The sequence below is a fragment of the Ananas comosus genome, linkage group 14, assembly GCF_001540865.1.
Source record: "Ananas comosus cultivar F153 linkage group 14, ASM154086v1, whole genome shotgun sequence".
NCBI classification, from domain to species: domain Eukaryota; kingdom Viridiplantae; phylum Streptophyta; class Magnoliopsida; order Poales; family Bromeliaceae; genus Ananas; species Ananas comosus.
Window position 1 is genome coordinate 5,206,680 of NC_033634.1, and position 15,940 is coordinate 5,222,619.

Sequence of the window (15,940 nt, forward strand, 5' to 3'; positions counted from 1 at the left end):
AATATAAAATGTTGAAGTTTAAAATTTAAATTTTAATATATCAAATTGAAATTTCAATATTTAGAATTTAATATTTGGATTTTTAAAATTCAATGTATAATTATATATATATAATTCTCTCTCTCTCTTATATATAAATATTTATTATATTATATTTTTTTATAATTCTCTCTACCCCGCCCCCTCTCTTCTCTCTATAATTATAAGTTAATTTATATATATTCAAATTTTAATTGTTGCATTTTAAATTTAAATTTTTTATTTTTTTGTATGTGAAATCACAATACTAAAAAAAATTGGAAAGGGAAAAAAAAAAAAAAAGAAGAGAAAGAGAATATTAATTCTATCTCTCTCTCTAAATATATATATATATATATATATATATATATATAAATTAATAATTGGGGGATTTCGTCGAACACCTTGCGGGCAGCGACGGGAAGGCGGCATCGCGCGTAGAGGGAGATGAGGTGGTTGCAGAAGGGGGGAGACCCAGGGCGGGAACGCGCAGTCGCGCCGTTGGATCCTCCGATACATGAGCGGGATGTTGGCGTCGTCGAAGGGGAGCTGTCCCGCGAGGAGCACGAAGAGGATGACCCCGCACGACCACGCTTCGGCGCGCGCCCCATCGTACCCGTAGCATTAGAAGTGAAACCCAGAAATTTACCATATGCTTGAAAAAGCCTAGAAGTGTACGATTCACTTCATTTTACAATTTGATACTCAGATAAATAATCCAGGGGACTAACACAAATAAGGGGGAATAAAAACTCATTTTCAAGTTAACTTCTTTCGCTGCACACTAATAAATGCTACAAACACAGTCCAAATCTCACATAATTTATCTTGAAAAAGCAACTCCGTTTTCACAAAATAAGCACTGATTACTATCTTGCATCCAAAGCGCATCTCAAAAGAAATATATATATATATATATATAAAAAATGAAGCTGAGAGAGACGTAGAAAAAATAAATGTTCGTACAATTAAAACAAACTAATCCTATGGGCCCTTCCAATAAATAAATGAAATTAAAGCTCCTATGGCATCTAACACACCCAAGAGAAAGTCTCAGAGCCATTAATAAACAGTACCGCGTAGGCTGGGGCCCCGCACGCCATACGTAGGCGCCCGTCGCGGCCGCGCTGCTCCGCGAGGGCTGCGAGCCCGAAGTCGGAGAGCTTGAGCGCGCCGTCGCAGGCGAGGATTAGTTTAAAAAATTATTAATAATTATTAATAATTATAATTATATATTATTAATATATAATTAATATATAATTATTAATAATTATATATTATATAACTTCCGGCTACTATACTATCGATAGTATCAAACGCTTAGTGCTATTTTTTTCACCGTAAGATCTATCCCTTTGACCACTTTCGTCCATTAGATCATACTATTCAGCCAACCACCTGCTCAATCCTAGAGGATCACTATCATCCTAACCGCACATATCTTCATTCAAGAGCCGAATAACTGATAGCACCAAAAACTTNGAGGGCGGCGAGCCCGAAGTCGGAGAGCTTGAGCGCGCCGTCGCAGGCGAGGATTAGTTTAAAAAATTATTAATAATTATTAATAATTATAATTATATATTATTAATATATAATTAATATATAATTATTAATAATTATATATTATATAACATTATTGATAAATTTAATTAATTAATTAAATTTATAGAGTTTAGAAATTAAAAATTTTAAACTTTAAAATTTAAAAATTGGAAAAATATGGTATGCTAACAATTAAATTTCAAATTTAAATATAAAAATATAAAATTCAGAAATTAAAATTTTAAAATCTCTCTCTCCTTCTCTCTCCCTTTCTCTCCCAGTCTCCCTCTCTGTCTTTCTCCACCTGGCTCTCTCTCTCTCTGCGGATTTTTTTATAAAACAACCCTCTAAAATTTTAAAATTTGTGAAATAACCCACTCAAAATTTTATTTGTAAAACTAACCCTCTTTTCGCCACGTCGGCGCCACGTCAGAATTTCTTTTAAAGGCGGTGAATCGTTCACCGCGTTCTCCTATTTCTTTTAAAGACGGTGAATCATTCACCGCGTTCTCCCATTTCTTTTAAAGGCGGTAAATCATTCACCGTTTTCTCGCATAACTTATTTACCGTTATGTTCTATATTCCATATATAATCCTAACAACCATATAAAAATTCTAACAAATTACATATAATCTTAACTGCCTTTATATGAAGTTATATGGATAAATTATTAAGATTTAAAAGTTGTTAAGATTATATGGGATATAGAAAGAAACAGTAAATTAACAACCATATAAAAATTCTAACAAATTACATATANTCTACTCTCTCTCTCGTCTGTCTCTCTCTCTCCCTCTCTCTCTCGTCTGTCTCTCTCTCTCTCTCCCTCTCTCTCTCGTCTGTCTCTCTCTCTCTCTCCCTCTCTCTCTCGTCTGTCTCTCTCTCTCTCTCCCTCTCTCTCTCGTCTGTCTCTCTCTCTCTCTCCCTCTCTCTCTCGTCTGTCTCTCTCTCTCTCTCCCTCTCTCTCTCCTCTGTCTCTCTCTCCCTCTCTCTCTCGTCTGTGTCTCTCTCTCCCTCTCTCTCTATCTCTCTCGTCTATCTCTCTCTCTCTCTCTCCATCTCTCTCTCCCCCCTGTGCCCCCGGAGTTCCCGGGCGCGCATCTCTCTCTCCCCCCTGTGCCGCCCGGGCCCCATGGGCTGGGCGCGGGGGGCGCGCGCCCCCGCGCGCCCTCTCTCTCTCTCTCTTTCTCTCTCTCTCTCTCCCCCCTGTGTCCCCCCTGGTTCCTCGGGCGCGCGCGCCCTCTCTCTCAGAGAGAGAGAGGGCGGTGGAGAAATGGAGAGGGAGTGGGGGAAGAGAGAGGGAGAGGGTGGTGCTGGGGGGGAGAGAGGAGACGAGAGAGGGAGAGAGAGGGGGGGAGAGAAGGGGAGAAAAGGAGGGGGGGGGGCGAGAGAGAGAGAGAAACGGGGAGAGGGGTCACGCCCGCTCGCCGTCGCCCCCTCCTTCGCGCCCGCCCGCCGTCGCCCTCCGTCCCCGCGCCCTCGCCCGCCCGACGTCGCCCTCCGCCTCCTCGCCCGCTCCCGCGCCCCGAGGCGCACGACGCGCTCCATGGCCGCTACGCCCCCGAGAGCGTGGGCTTGCACGACGCCTACGACCTCCACTACCGCTGCGCGAGGTTCTAGATGGACCAGTGCACAGCGCTCCTCCGGCTCCGCGCTCGCTGCCGCGCCCCGCGCCCGCCGTCGCCCGTGCGGCGCCCGTGCGGCACCCCCACCCGCGGCCGCGGCCGCGCCCACACCCGAGTTCGCGACCGCGGCGCCCCGCTCCCGCCCGCGGAGCGAGGGGTCGAGAGAGAAAGAGAAAGAGAGAGGGGGAGAGAGAGTGAGAGAGAGGGGGTGCACGAACTGGGCGCGGGCCACCCAGGCGCGCGGGGCGCGGTACGTGCGCTGGGAGAGAGAAGGGGAGAAAAGAAGAGAAGGGAGGGTGGGGGGGCCCGAGAGAGGGAGAGAGAGGGAGGGGGGGCAGAGAGAGGGGGAGAAAAGGAGAGGGATGGGGGCCAGAGAGAGAGGGGTCGCGCTCGCGGCCGCGCCACCGCCCGAGGCTGCGATTGCGCCCGCGCCCGGCTCCCGGAGGGACGCCCGCGCCGTGTCCCGCGCCCGCGGCCGCGCCCCACCGTCCGTCCTGCCCGAGCTCCCCCGCCCGTGCCCGCGCCCCGCGTCCATCCGGGCCCGCGCGCCCCGTCCCGCGACGAGCCCCCACGCCCCTCGACCGACGCGCCCACGCGCCCCGCCCCGCGCCGCGCCCGTACGCCCCGCGCCCGGGCCGCGCTCGTGGCCCAACCCTCCCCCCCGCGCAACCCCTCTCCCCGACTCCTTCTCTTCCCTTCTCTCTCTCTCTTTCTCTTTGCGACCCTCTCTCTTTCTCTCTCTATCTCTCTCTCTCGTCTCTCTCTCTCGGTCCACCTCTTTCTGTCTCTCCCTCTGACCCTCTCTTTCTCTCTCTTTTCCTCTCTCTCTAAAATTTTAAAATTAAAGACTTAAAATATAAAAATATAAATTTAAACTTTAAATTGACAATCGTATGTTATAAAAAAGGTTAAAAATTTAAAATTTCAAATTTTAAAAATTACAATATATTATATATTAATAATTATTAATATATAATTAATATATAATTATTATATATTAATATTAATAATTATTAATAATTATTAAAAAATTTGATTAGGAGCGGACGCTGCCGCGCGAGTTCGAGAGGCTGAAGCCCGAGCGTCGGGAGCGCCTCGTCGCGCCGGCGCTGCCCGCGGATGCATACCGCACGCCCCGGGGTCGGATGCGCCATGACAAATAATTACCGAGACTCTGAAAGAGAACCCACACAATCTACGGTATCCTCGAAATTAAAGTAAATAAATAACCTTCCCGGGTATCCTAATCAAACAAAATTAACATGCTTGTAAATAAAAAAGATGCCGTAAAGTAGGAGAGAGATTCGAAGTAAAAAAAAAAAAAAAAAGAAAACTCTACGAGAAACCTACGTTCTATCATTAATCACGAGTAAAACACTTTTGCCTCAACGAAAAGGTTCTATTTAATACACTCTAAACCTGACACAAACATCGTAAATAATCACACGTCGCTTTCTTCAATTGAACTTTTACTCAAAAATAAGGGGGAATAAACACAATCAGGGGACCTAATAAATAGACTCATAGTTTAACATTTTACTTCACTTAGCATGTGAAGATCCGAAAAAGTTCGTATACCATTTAAAGACCCAAAGTGAAGATTACGATGCCCATGCTACCCCGCGCGCGGCTTCGCACCAGCACGCCCCAGTAGGAGAAGCACGAGGAGCGCCCTGTCGAGGGGAAGCTGCTGCGGTTGTAGGGCGAGTACATAGCCTCCTAGGTTGCCGCGCTGACGCGCAAGGGCGGGACCCAGAGGGGGGAAGACGTTGGTGGAGTAGAGGGAGATGCGCGCTACGGCGGAAGGGCAGCGACGGGCGTTCCACAAGCTGCTTTAGGGGGTTAATATTTAAATATATATATATATATATATATATATATATATATATATCTCTCTCTCTTTCTCTCTTCCTCGCGAGCGCGGAAGCCCCCGCGAAACGCGGGGAGGGCGCCGTACATACTCAACTTTCATTATTTGTATTGATAGAACACTTAAATTATTTTCGATAATGGAGTTTTCGAATCGATGATTCATACTGTTAAATATAACCTAAAATATTTGAAATTTAAAAAAAATAAATTTTGTAATTTTTGAAATAATAATAAGTCCATCAAATAGGCATAAAATGAACAATCAAAATTTAGTTTAAGATGGAAGTTATAGATCACTATCTATATAGTGAATAAAATTTTTTTATTAAAAGGTCAACCAATTTCGTTTTTTATACTGTTAAACTGGTGAGCATTCTATACCGATTGTGAAAAATTATCGATTTAAAGATTGGTTGATCGTAAAGTAAATGATGTAAAAGAAAATCTAAAATTTAGTTTTTAGAAGTTTCAAATGCTCTAAATCATGTTTAGCTGTATAGATCGTCAATTCGAAAATTTTATCATCGAAAATGACTTATGCATACAATATCAATTGTATTCATAAAAGTATAATAGCAGTTCTCTCTCTCTCTCTCTCTCTCTCTTTCTCTCTCTGTATAGAGAGTCCGGTTACTATGCTATTAATAGCACGAAGCACTTGGTACTACCAAATTTTCCGCCGTTAGATCGATCCTTTTAATCATTTTCACCTGTTAGATCATACTATTCAACCAACCATTCACTCAACCCTAGAAGGCTCACATCATCCTAACCGCACATCTCTTAATCCAATGGCCAAGAACTTGGTAGCACCAATGACTTCGTGCTATTAATAGCATAGTAGCCTAGTTACTCTCTCTCTCTCTCTCTCTCTCTCTCTCTATATATATATATATATATATATATGAGTTGAGCTATGATACTTTTACAAGTATCACCATCATGGTACTATTAGGTTTTAAGCCATTGGATCTACTTTTTGATTATTAATAGCCCTTGGATTAAACACTATTCCACCTACCACCACCTACTACTATCATCTCAACATCACATCTCTCCATCCAAGGGCTAAAAACACACAAGTATCACCCCCATGATACTTTTAAAAGTATTCTAGCCCTACTCTATATATATATATATATAGAGAGAGAGAGAGAGAGAGAGAGAGAGTGAGGCTACTATGCTTCTGGAAGGCTTCCAGGTCGTTTTCGATGTTGCGATTTTTGAATCGTCGATCGGCTCCATTAAACTTGATAATATTTGAAGTATCTAGAAAATAAATTTTGTAATTTTTCGATATCATTTGCCTAGTGAACGAAGGGGCTCAAAATCAACGGCTGACAATAAAAATCTTACAAAACGTGATAATATGACATTAAAACTTTAGATTAAAGATATTGATCTTATTTTATATAGTATAAAAAACTTACTATCAAAATTTTACGTGATTTGGATATTTCTACACTGTTAAACTTGCAAACGGCTCACTACGGCCATTAAAATTATTTAATTTTGAGCCATTTCGATCACTAGGCAAATGATATCGAAAAATTACAAAATTTATTTTCTAGGTACTTCAAATACTCTAGATCAAGTTTAACGGAGCCGATCGACGATTTGAAAGTCGAAACATCGAAAACGATCTGGAAGCACGGAAGGCTCCGTACTTCAAGAAGCATAGAAGCCTCACTCTCTCTCTCTCTCTCTCTCTCTCTCTCTCTCTCTATATATATATATATATATATATATATATATATATATATATCTAACTATAACTCTATATGAATCCCTAATAAAATTGATGACATGGCAAGCCCTCCTTTTTTTTAATTTTTTATATTTTTTATATTTTTTAATGGTGATTCATTATTCTTTATTCTTACATTTAATGTTCTTAATAGTTATAACTCCATTAATACTCACCTCTTAATTACTCTTTAATTTTATTTATATCTCCTTTAAATTTTTTAATAGTGAAATATTTAAGACATTAATTATAAAGGAAAAAAACTGTCTAATTATTGCCCAAGAATAATTACTTCAGTTTTATATGTTTATATTTTTACTATCTTATTATATTTAATGTTGCTAATGATAGCTATATATTACATGCATATGTTTTTCTTTCCTAATTAATTAAATAAATACTATACTTTAGATAACAAATTAATATGTGGTAGTAAAGATAGCTTCTCCAAATCCTAAATCCTAAAATCCCAACCTTTCCTCTCCCTCCGCACCCTCCCTTGCCACCGCCCCTCCGATCGGTGGCGCCTCCTCTCTGCCGGCCCCGCCGCCGTCCACACGGCGGTGGCCATCTAGAAGGAGACCTCGGAGGAGGAGCGGCTGGAGACCTTCCTTCGCATGGCGGATCTCGCTATTGCCACGTCCGTGCGTGCGCGGTTCGAGCGGATGATCCGCGAGGCCCTTGACGAGGTGTGCGCGGCGCTCAAGGCCGTGGACGGGGGCGCCGCGTTCAAGGAGGATGTGTGATCGCGCCCATTTGCAACAATTTCAAACTCTTATACGACCCCCACTCCTACCCTCGATCACTCCTTTCTCGAAAAAAAGTAAGAACTCTATAAGTTTTTAATTTTTATCCGCTGCATCGCATGAATTCCTACACTATATACATTATTACTAAACTGAAAATATAACTAAAATATCTCTATTTCCGATATAGGGACAACTCATTCTTTTTTATACTATTCATGAAAATTTAGGCATGGAGTGAGGTTTAATATCTAAATTTTTTTCGACAGCTTTCTTTATTTATTTATTTATACAGAATCTACCTGCTACAACGCGCGGGTGCCTTCACTAGTATATATAGAGTATGGCTACTGTGCTATTAGGAGTACAATAGTCCTTGTGCTCCTAAGTTTCTAACTACTCATCAAGTTTGATGGGTGGTTAAAATGAGAGATGGAGGAGATATTGAAGAGAAATTCAAAGAGAAGGGAAATTGCGACACCCAATTTCTCTTTAATATCTCCTCCCATTCTCATTTTAACCACCTATCAAACTTGATGGGTGTTTAGAAACTTAGGAGCACAAAGGCTACTGTGCTCCTAATAGAATAGTAGCCGTGCTCTATATTTACATAAATTGAAAGTATGATTTAATTTTTAATAATTATGCTGATATGTGTGAAATTTAAGGGACCAATAAAAAAAAGGGAAAATTTCAAAAACCCCCCCTGTGGTTTCACACTTTTTCATTTTAGTACCCTGTGGTTTAAAATGTATCAAGTTAGTACCCTGTGGTTTCTCACTTTATCACTTTAGTACCCTGTGGTTTAAAGTGTATCAAGTTAGTACTCTGTGGTTTTGCACTTTATCACTTTAGTACCCTGTGGTTTAAAGTGTATCAAGTTAGTACCCTGTGGTTTTGTACTTTATCACTTTAGTACCCTATGGTTTCACACTTTATCACTTTAGTACCTTATGGTTTAAAAAACCATAGAATACTAATTTGATACAAAATTAAAACCACAGGGTACTAAAGTGATAAAGTGCAAAACTACAGGGTACTAATTTGATACATTTTAAACCACATGATATTAAAGTGATAAAGTGAGAAACCACATGGTACTAACTTGATACATTTTAAACCACATGGTACTAAAGTGATAAAAATTGAAACCACATGGGGGATTTTTGAAGTTTTCCCATATATATATATATATATGGATGTGTATATAAACAGTATTATAGAAAATTTGAATTTTTGAAGAAAGTTGGAAAGAAATTATTATCTGCACTTGGTGTATCTATAGACATCTTGCATCGTACTAATTTTTTATGACTAATTTCTTAGACTATAGCATGATCATCTAAAGGTTCTACATGCAAAAAATGTATAAAAATTCTAAAATTTGTTACGAGGAAATCAAATAATCTTAAAAATAAAAAATTTAGAAACAAACATAATTCAATTAATAAACAATGACTTGGAACCGTGCACAAATTTAATTTAAAAGATATTAAATTTTGATGCTAAAACCAAACTCCTATATTTATATAGAAAAAAAAGATGGTGGTTTGCGAATTCCTACGATTTAAAGACCACAAGAATTATAAATTTCTTCCCCATTAAATTTTTTTTTTTTTTTTTGAGAGAAAGGTCGCATGCTACCTGTTTCGTTTATTTCATTTAGAAATAAAATTAGTTGGAAATGCTTCCCCATTAAATTTCTAATGCAAATTTATGAATGGACTTATACACCGGGTCTAGGCAAAAGTATCTCCAATCTCCCGCCATTTTCCATTTCCCCAATTCCTCCGCTCCTATAAAACGCACTCCTCGATAGCGTGCTCCCTCTTCGCGATGCTTCTCCACTCCCTCCTCCTTAGAACCCTAACCCTAGCCCCTTTCATCGTCCCCGATCCTCTCCCCTCTCCTTGAGACCCATCCGCCTCCACCGCCTCCGCGATCTCTGCCGGGAAGCGCGAGCTCTCGGCGGCGGCTATGGCGATGGCGGCGGCGATGGCGATGGCGGCAGCGGCGGCGCTGAGCCGCGCCACTACGATGGTGATCGTCGCGGCGTGGTACGCCTCCAACGTCGGGATACTCCTCCTCAACAAGTACCTCCTCAGCAACTACGGCTTCAGGTACCCGATCTTCCTCACCCTGTGCCACATGGCCGCGTGCTCCATCCTCAGCTACGCCTCGGTCGCGTGGGTGGGGATCCCGCCGCTCCAGCGCCTGCGGACGCGCGCCAGAGCCGCGAGGATCGCCGCGCTCGGCCTCGTCTTCTGTGTCTCCGTCGTCGGCGGCAACGTCTCGCTCCGCTACATCCCTGTCTCCTTCAACCAGGCCGTGGGCGCCACCACGCCCTTCTTCACCGCCGTCCTCTCCTACATCTTCACCAGAAGGCGCGAGACGTGGTACACATATGCCGCGCTCGTCCCTGTCGTAGCTGGCGTTGTCATCGCGAGCTGGGTTAGTGCTCTTTGATCGCCTGAATTTATTAGATTATTTTAGTTACGTTTTACTAATTTAGTTGGTTAGACAAATGCTTACTTAGTGATCTGTTCAGTAATCGCTTTTATGCACGCTAATTATATTGTAATATGTTTAGATGAATTTAGCTATTCTGTATAAATGTTAAAATAGCAAAGAAATGCGAATTCCTGGAGTGCTGGGTGGTATGTTAGGGGTCAGCTATGCCATTCAAGTGACTATGCATTAGGTGGGTGTCGATCGAAGTTCTTAGATGCATCAAGATATTCTTTGTAACTAAGGTTGAGACAAGTGTTAGATGCATGAATAGATCTTTTTTTTTCTTTTGGTTGCTCACTGATATTGTATTGTCTTGTGTTCCTCTAATGATGTCAGAAATTTAATCTGCCATGTAACCTAATTTAGTGCAGAAGTGTGGTGGGAATAGATTGTTTTACAAGTAATGGATCCAGAGGAAATTGAGGTCTGCATTTTGGAAATATTTAGTAGGATTCACTGGATTTGACTATGATATATTGAGAGTGTGGAAATCATTCAAGTGAAATTAAATGACTAAGACTTATTAATGTGGCCTTTCTTGTAATTTCCAGTTGGGGCTCCCAAGGATTTCAGGCTTTAAATAACAAACTCCTGTTAATAGTTTATCCTCTTATTTGGGCACTTTCTAGTGTAAACACGTTATTTTTTTTTCCCCCTTTCTAATGTAAGCACTTTCCTTTTCTTTTTTTTTCCCTTCCTGTGTGAGTAGTCTGTCTATCCTCTTTTTTACCTCAGTTTGCAATGTTCTAAGCTATCTAATTGTAACCTAGTTTTCTAGAACTACTGAAGTTAAGTTTTAGGTGCTGGATTTTCCTATGAATAGAGCGAAACATGTGGATATGACAAAAGAAGCAATACCAACTGCCCCAATTGATCAAAATATTTCCAACTTCATGTTGTTAGATGAGATTCCGGTATTGATATGCAGAACCAGTTTGTTGGATGCCTTTGTGCTTCTTAGGAAGGGTCCAACTAATCAGGATTGGTTCTAACTGTGTTTGTGTGGATAGCTAGCATTATTTTCATTTTTTTTTTTTTTATTGCAACAATCAGATGGGGTCAATTTACATTGGTTGCATATCCCTTTTGCTTTTTACTTTCCATTTCTCTGGATTTTCATAATTAAACTTTATGCTGTCAAGCTAACATAGACTATGGTGTAATTGCGAGGTGATCTTTATATGAATACCCTTGCATCGCAGGCCTATATATTTTAACATCCTTGCCTTTTGTGTTGCTAATTGGCTGCATAATAGTTGTAATTATTATACTAAGTTGATATGTATGTTGCAATGACACTGCTGCTTTCTTCTTGTAAGTTGATGCATGACTAGCCTTTTTGTAATTTCTATTTATCTGTGGCATATGTATCTTAGGGTGTGCTTGTTGGGAGAGAAAAACCTAGATGATAAGTTTTTGATCCAAAAGAGCGGATGATAATGGAGAATAAAGTCATTTTTGCAACTGCTTTGCACACATCGGAGCAATCATAATTGTTTCAGCGAGAAATGTAATGACGAGAAGGATAGTTGGGGATAAAGCAAGGAAAGTACTATTCATGGTTCCATTAGATTAGTATTCGTGTCTTCCTAGAATATTTCAGTTTGATCAGAGCAACTATTCCCCTATTCTTTTGTTTGTGCAGCATAGTGAGGATAACTTTTGTTATTCCCTGTTGTTGCCATGAAACAGTGCCTTAGTTTTCTTCTGTGGTATTTCCATATTTAATATGTTTATTCTTGCTCATTAGTGAAAATGACTCTGCATAATGACTATTTATTGTTCAATTACATTGGGAGACTCAAGCTTCCAGAAAAAGAAAACGACTCCGCATAATGACTATATATTGTTCAATTATTTAGGGAGAGCCAAGCTTCCATTTTTTTGGTTTCGTCATGTGCGTAGCAGCAACTTCTGCACGGGCTCTTAAGACGGTGTTGCAAGAGATTATACTGTCTTCAGAGCGGTAATGGATGTATTTCCACACAACATGTAGTACAGTTGTTCTACTTTGTGAAACTTCGTACTTCATATTTTCTTCCAACTGTCTTGAAATTAATTGACTTTTTTTTTTTGCTTTTCCTTAAGTGGAGAACTGAGTTTTATATCCTTTATGTACTGGTTTATGTCTAGGGAGAAACTTGACTCTATGAATCTCCTCCTCTACATGGCTCCAGTTGCTGTAATCCTCTTGCTTCCTGCCTCAACTATAATTGAGGAAAATGTGGTCAGCATCACGATAGCACTTGCTAGAGAAGATTTCAAAATTATTTGGTACCTTCTCTTCAATTCTTGCTTGGCATTCATAGTGAACTTGACCAATTTCTTGGTTACCAAACATACCAGCGCATTGACTGTTCAGGTATGATAAGAAATTCTAGAATTTCCTATTATGTATTCTGTTTTACATTTTCTGATCTAACTTTGTAGTTGGATGGGTTATGTTCTGTGCTTAAAATATGCACTTGACTATCTGTTTGTTTACTTACTAGCAAGGAGTACCTTCTATCTGATATCCCCTTCTGCATGAGTAAGCCTGTGTTAGTAGTTCGTCTTAGATTTCATAATTTAGCTGAAGAATTAAGATAAAATAGATCCTAATCTGATACACATAAATGAAAACGTGGTATTATTATGCCTCAATTAAGACAATAATAAACTTTGATTTTTAAGTTTATTTTTCCTTTACCCTTTATGTAGTTATTTGTCAACTCTGGTTCAATGTTGTTATATAAATGCTGATAGGTTATGTTGCCTTTTCGCTTAACTCTGGTGTGCTGAATGGTTCTCAACTTTTCTTCTCCCGAAACTATTAAGATAATAGCATATTCTTGCCAAACTAGTGGGATTCCCAGTGGTAAGGCATTAGTAGGAGAAAGGTTGATGGCACAGTTCCAAGTACCAGCGGGGGTACACGCGGGTTCGGGTGTAGTGGGCTAAGATCCCAGTTATCTAAATGTATATTCTTCTCATGATGCAAAAGCATAATTTATATTTGTTTTAACAAATATTAAGTAAACACAATGTATCATTCCATGGTTTTTCAAAAATTATGTCGCTGTTGTTTTATTATTCTTGGCCTTTTGAAAGTGGTTTATTTTCATAGTGTTTCTTTGCAAAGGTGTTAGCAAGATTTTTTTTTGGATATATCTCCCATATTATCTTAACTTGCGATAACTGCTATTGTGTGAAAGATGCTCATATGCGGCAAACATGGATAAAAATTATGGCCTCTGTTACTTTCTCTGAATATTTATCCGATTTGTCATTTATGCATGTCTTTTGTTGGTATTGAAACCAAGTATGTGAAGGATTCATAGAACTATTGCTTAGGTGGCAAAAACCCTACCTTCATTCTAATTATTTCTTCTTTTTAACATTTCTATTCCTGCAACTCTTCTACACCCAAACTGCTACATATCTAATAAGATCAACTTCTCAAATCCAACAATTTTTTCTGTATGTTCATTCTTTTTTGTTTTTCAGGTTCTTGGAAATGCTAAAGGTGCTGTCGCGGTGGTCGTCTCGATCCTTATTTTCAGGAATCCTGTATCCGCGACAGGAATACTAGGCTATACTCTCGCCGTCATCGGCATCTTCCTCTATAGCAAAGCTAAGAAACGCAAAGACTGAGATACTACACATTGGAATATTGAAAAGGGAAAATAAAAAGGAAAAAAAAAGAAACAGAAAACAGAGTAAATAAACTGCCTTTTTACCTTACCAGTTTGGCAGGTCTTTGGTCAAAGCTGGATTCGCTGTGCACCCTTTTTTTTCTTTCCGATTGAACAGCACATTGTTTGGGCCGGCGAGGAACAAAAATTCTACAGAAATCGACAGTATACGTATAGTGACATTCTAACCTTCAGCTATTACCATACTATTCGGTATAGAGAATTAGGTATTACTCTATTCTGTTTTACGGTTCCATTTGGTGATGAATGTTCTTCGGTATTTTCTTGTACATGTAATTCTTTGAATTTCTTTACCCTCCTATGATTCTTCTCAATTGTGTATAACTTCCTTATCAATATGTGCACACTGCAATAAATATGGATTCTTCTATTAATGAGTCCAATACATTTGAATTGTCGGTAAGGTCCACAAAATTTAGTTGGGCATCGTTCCAGTTATTTTGATTTTATACAATTTATTACATGGATACATCAGCTGGTGGACTTTTCTATTCTTGTTATTGTTTGTCAGTTTCTGATGCGCTGTAGCCAAATATAGATGATACCTTCAAAATATAAGAACAGAAAACAAAAAAAAGTGGTATAGTTATGTAGAGTGAGGCTATTATGCTATCGGAAGTATGGAGCCTTTCGTGTTTCCAGTTTTTTTTCGATGTTGCAACTTTCGAATTGTCGATTGGTTCCATTAAATTTGATCTAGAGTATTTGGAGTACCTAAAAAATAAATTTTATTATTTTTCGATATTATTTGCCTAGTGATCAAAAGGGCTCAAAATCAATAAATTTCAATGGCCGTAGTGAATCGTTTGCAAGTTTAACGGTGTAAAAATATCCAAATCATGTGAAATTTTGATAGAAAATTCTTTATACTATATAAAATAAGATCAATATCTTTGATTTAAAATTTTAATGTCATATTATTACATTTTGTAAGATTTTTATTTTCAGCCGTTGATTTTGAGCCTCTTCGTTCACTAGGCAAATGATATCATAAAATCATAAAATTTATTTTCTAGGTACTTCAAATACTTTAGATCAAGTTTAACGGAGCCGATCGACGATTTGAAAGTCGCAACATCGAAAACGAGTTGGAAGCACGGAAGGCTCCGTGCTTCCGATAGTATAGTAGCCTCACTCTAGTTATGTATATTTTGCCATCCTACGGTTTCTAAAAGGAATAGCATTTTGCTGTTCTTCGTAATTGCACATTTTTACGATTTACAAAAGAGAACCAGCAAATAAAATGCTATTTATTTAAGTAAAAAAAAATTATGCTTCATATCATATACATATTTAGAGAGAGAGAGAGAGAGAGAGTCCTATTTGTATAGCACCAAGAATTTGGTGCCATGGAGTTTTGGTCCTTAGATCAGTAGTTTTGGATAGGATCAATGTCTGCCGCCACGAAAGAACCGGCCTCGCCGTAAGTTTTACTTCGACGAGTAGTCATTTATAGTAGAGATTAAATCTATTTTAAGTTTTATTTTGAAATCATGATTATAGATTCATGACTTTCAACAGACTCAAGAATTTGCTGTTAATTACTCCACACTTTCAATGCGAAAGAACTCTCGAGACCGAATGTAAATGCTGATAATATAAGAGACAAAACAGGCAAATAAAATTTTATTTAATATGATTTACCGTGTGTACGGCTTAAGCAGGAGCATACCCTCACTATATATGAATTTTATCAAACTAAAATACTCAGTTTATAGACTTGGTGATCGATCAGAATCATGTCGCTCGGTTTAATAACATGGCGGTTGGCTGAAATAAGTTGAGGTTAAATTTAATTTTAATTTGCTCAGTTTAATGATTTGACGGTCAAATTGAGTTTGATTTGATCTGCTCTGTTCAAAGATTTGGCGTTCAAATATTTAGTTTAACGACTTGGTCGTCAAATATTCAGTTTAATGACTTGATGGTCATATGTTCAGTTTAATGACTTAACGGTCATATTTGAACTCGATTTGCTCAGTTTAGCGACTTAGTGGTTGATTGAAGTTAAGATGCTTAGTTTAACGACATGGTAGTTAGCTTGAGGTTGGGGTGCTCAGTTTAACGACATGGCGGTCGGCTTGAAGTTGAGATTTTCAGTTTAACGACATGGTGATCGGCTTGAGATGAGTTGCTCAATTTAAGGATATGGCGGTCGGCTTGAGTTGAATTGCTCAGTTTAA

The 15,940-nt window shown here is 39.3% G+C and overlaps 1 protein-coding gene across 1 annotated transcript; it reads left to right on the forward strand.

Annotated features, from left to right (window-relative positions):
* On the forward strand, positions 8,781-14,131 carry LOC109720074 (probable sugar phosphate/phosphate translocator At3g11320). Its single transcript, XM_020246953.1, has 4 exons — positions 8,781-10,002; positions 11,925-12,028; positions 12,196-12,424; positions 13,549-14,131. The coding sequence occupies exons 1-4, from the start codon at positions 9,529-9,531 to the stop codon at positions 13,693-13,695; spliced, it is 954 nt and encodes a 317-aa protein (XP_020102542.1). The 5' UTR covers positions 8,781-9,528; the 3' UTR covers positions 13,696-14,131.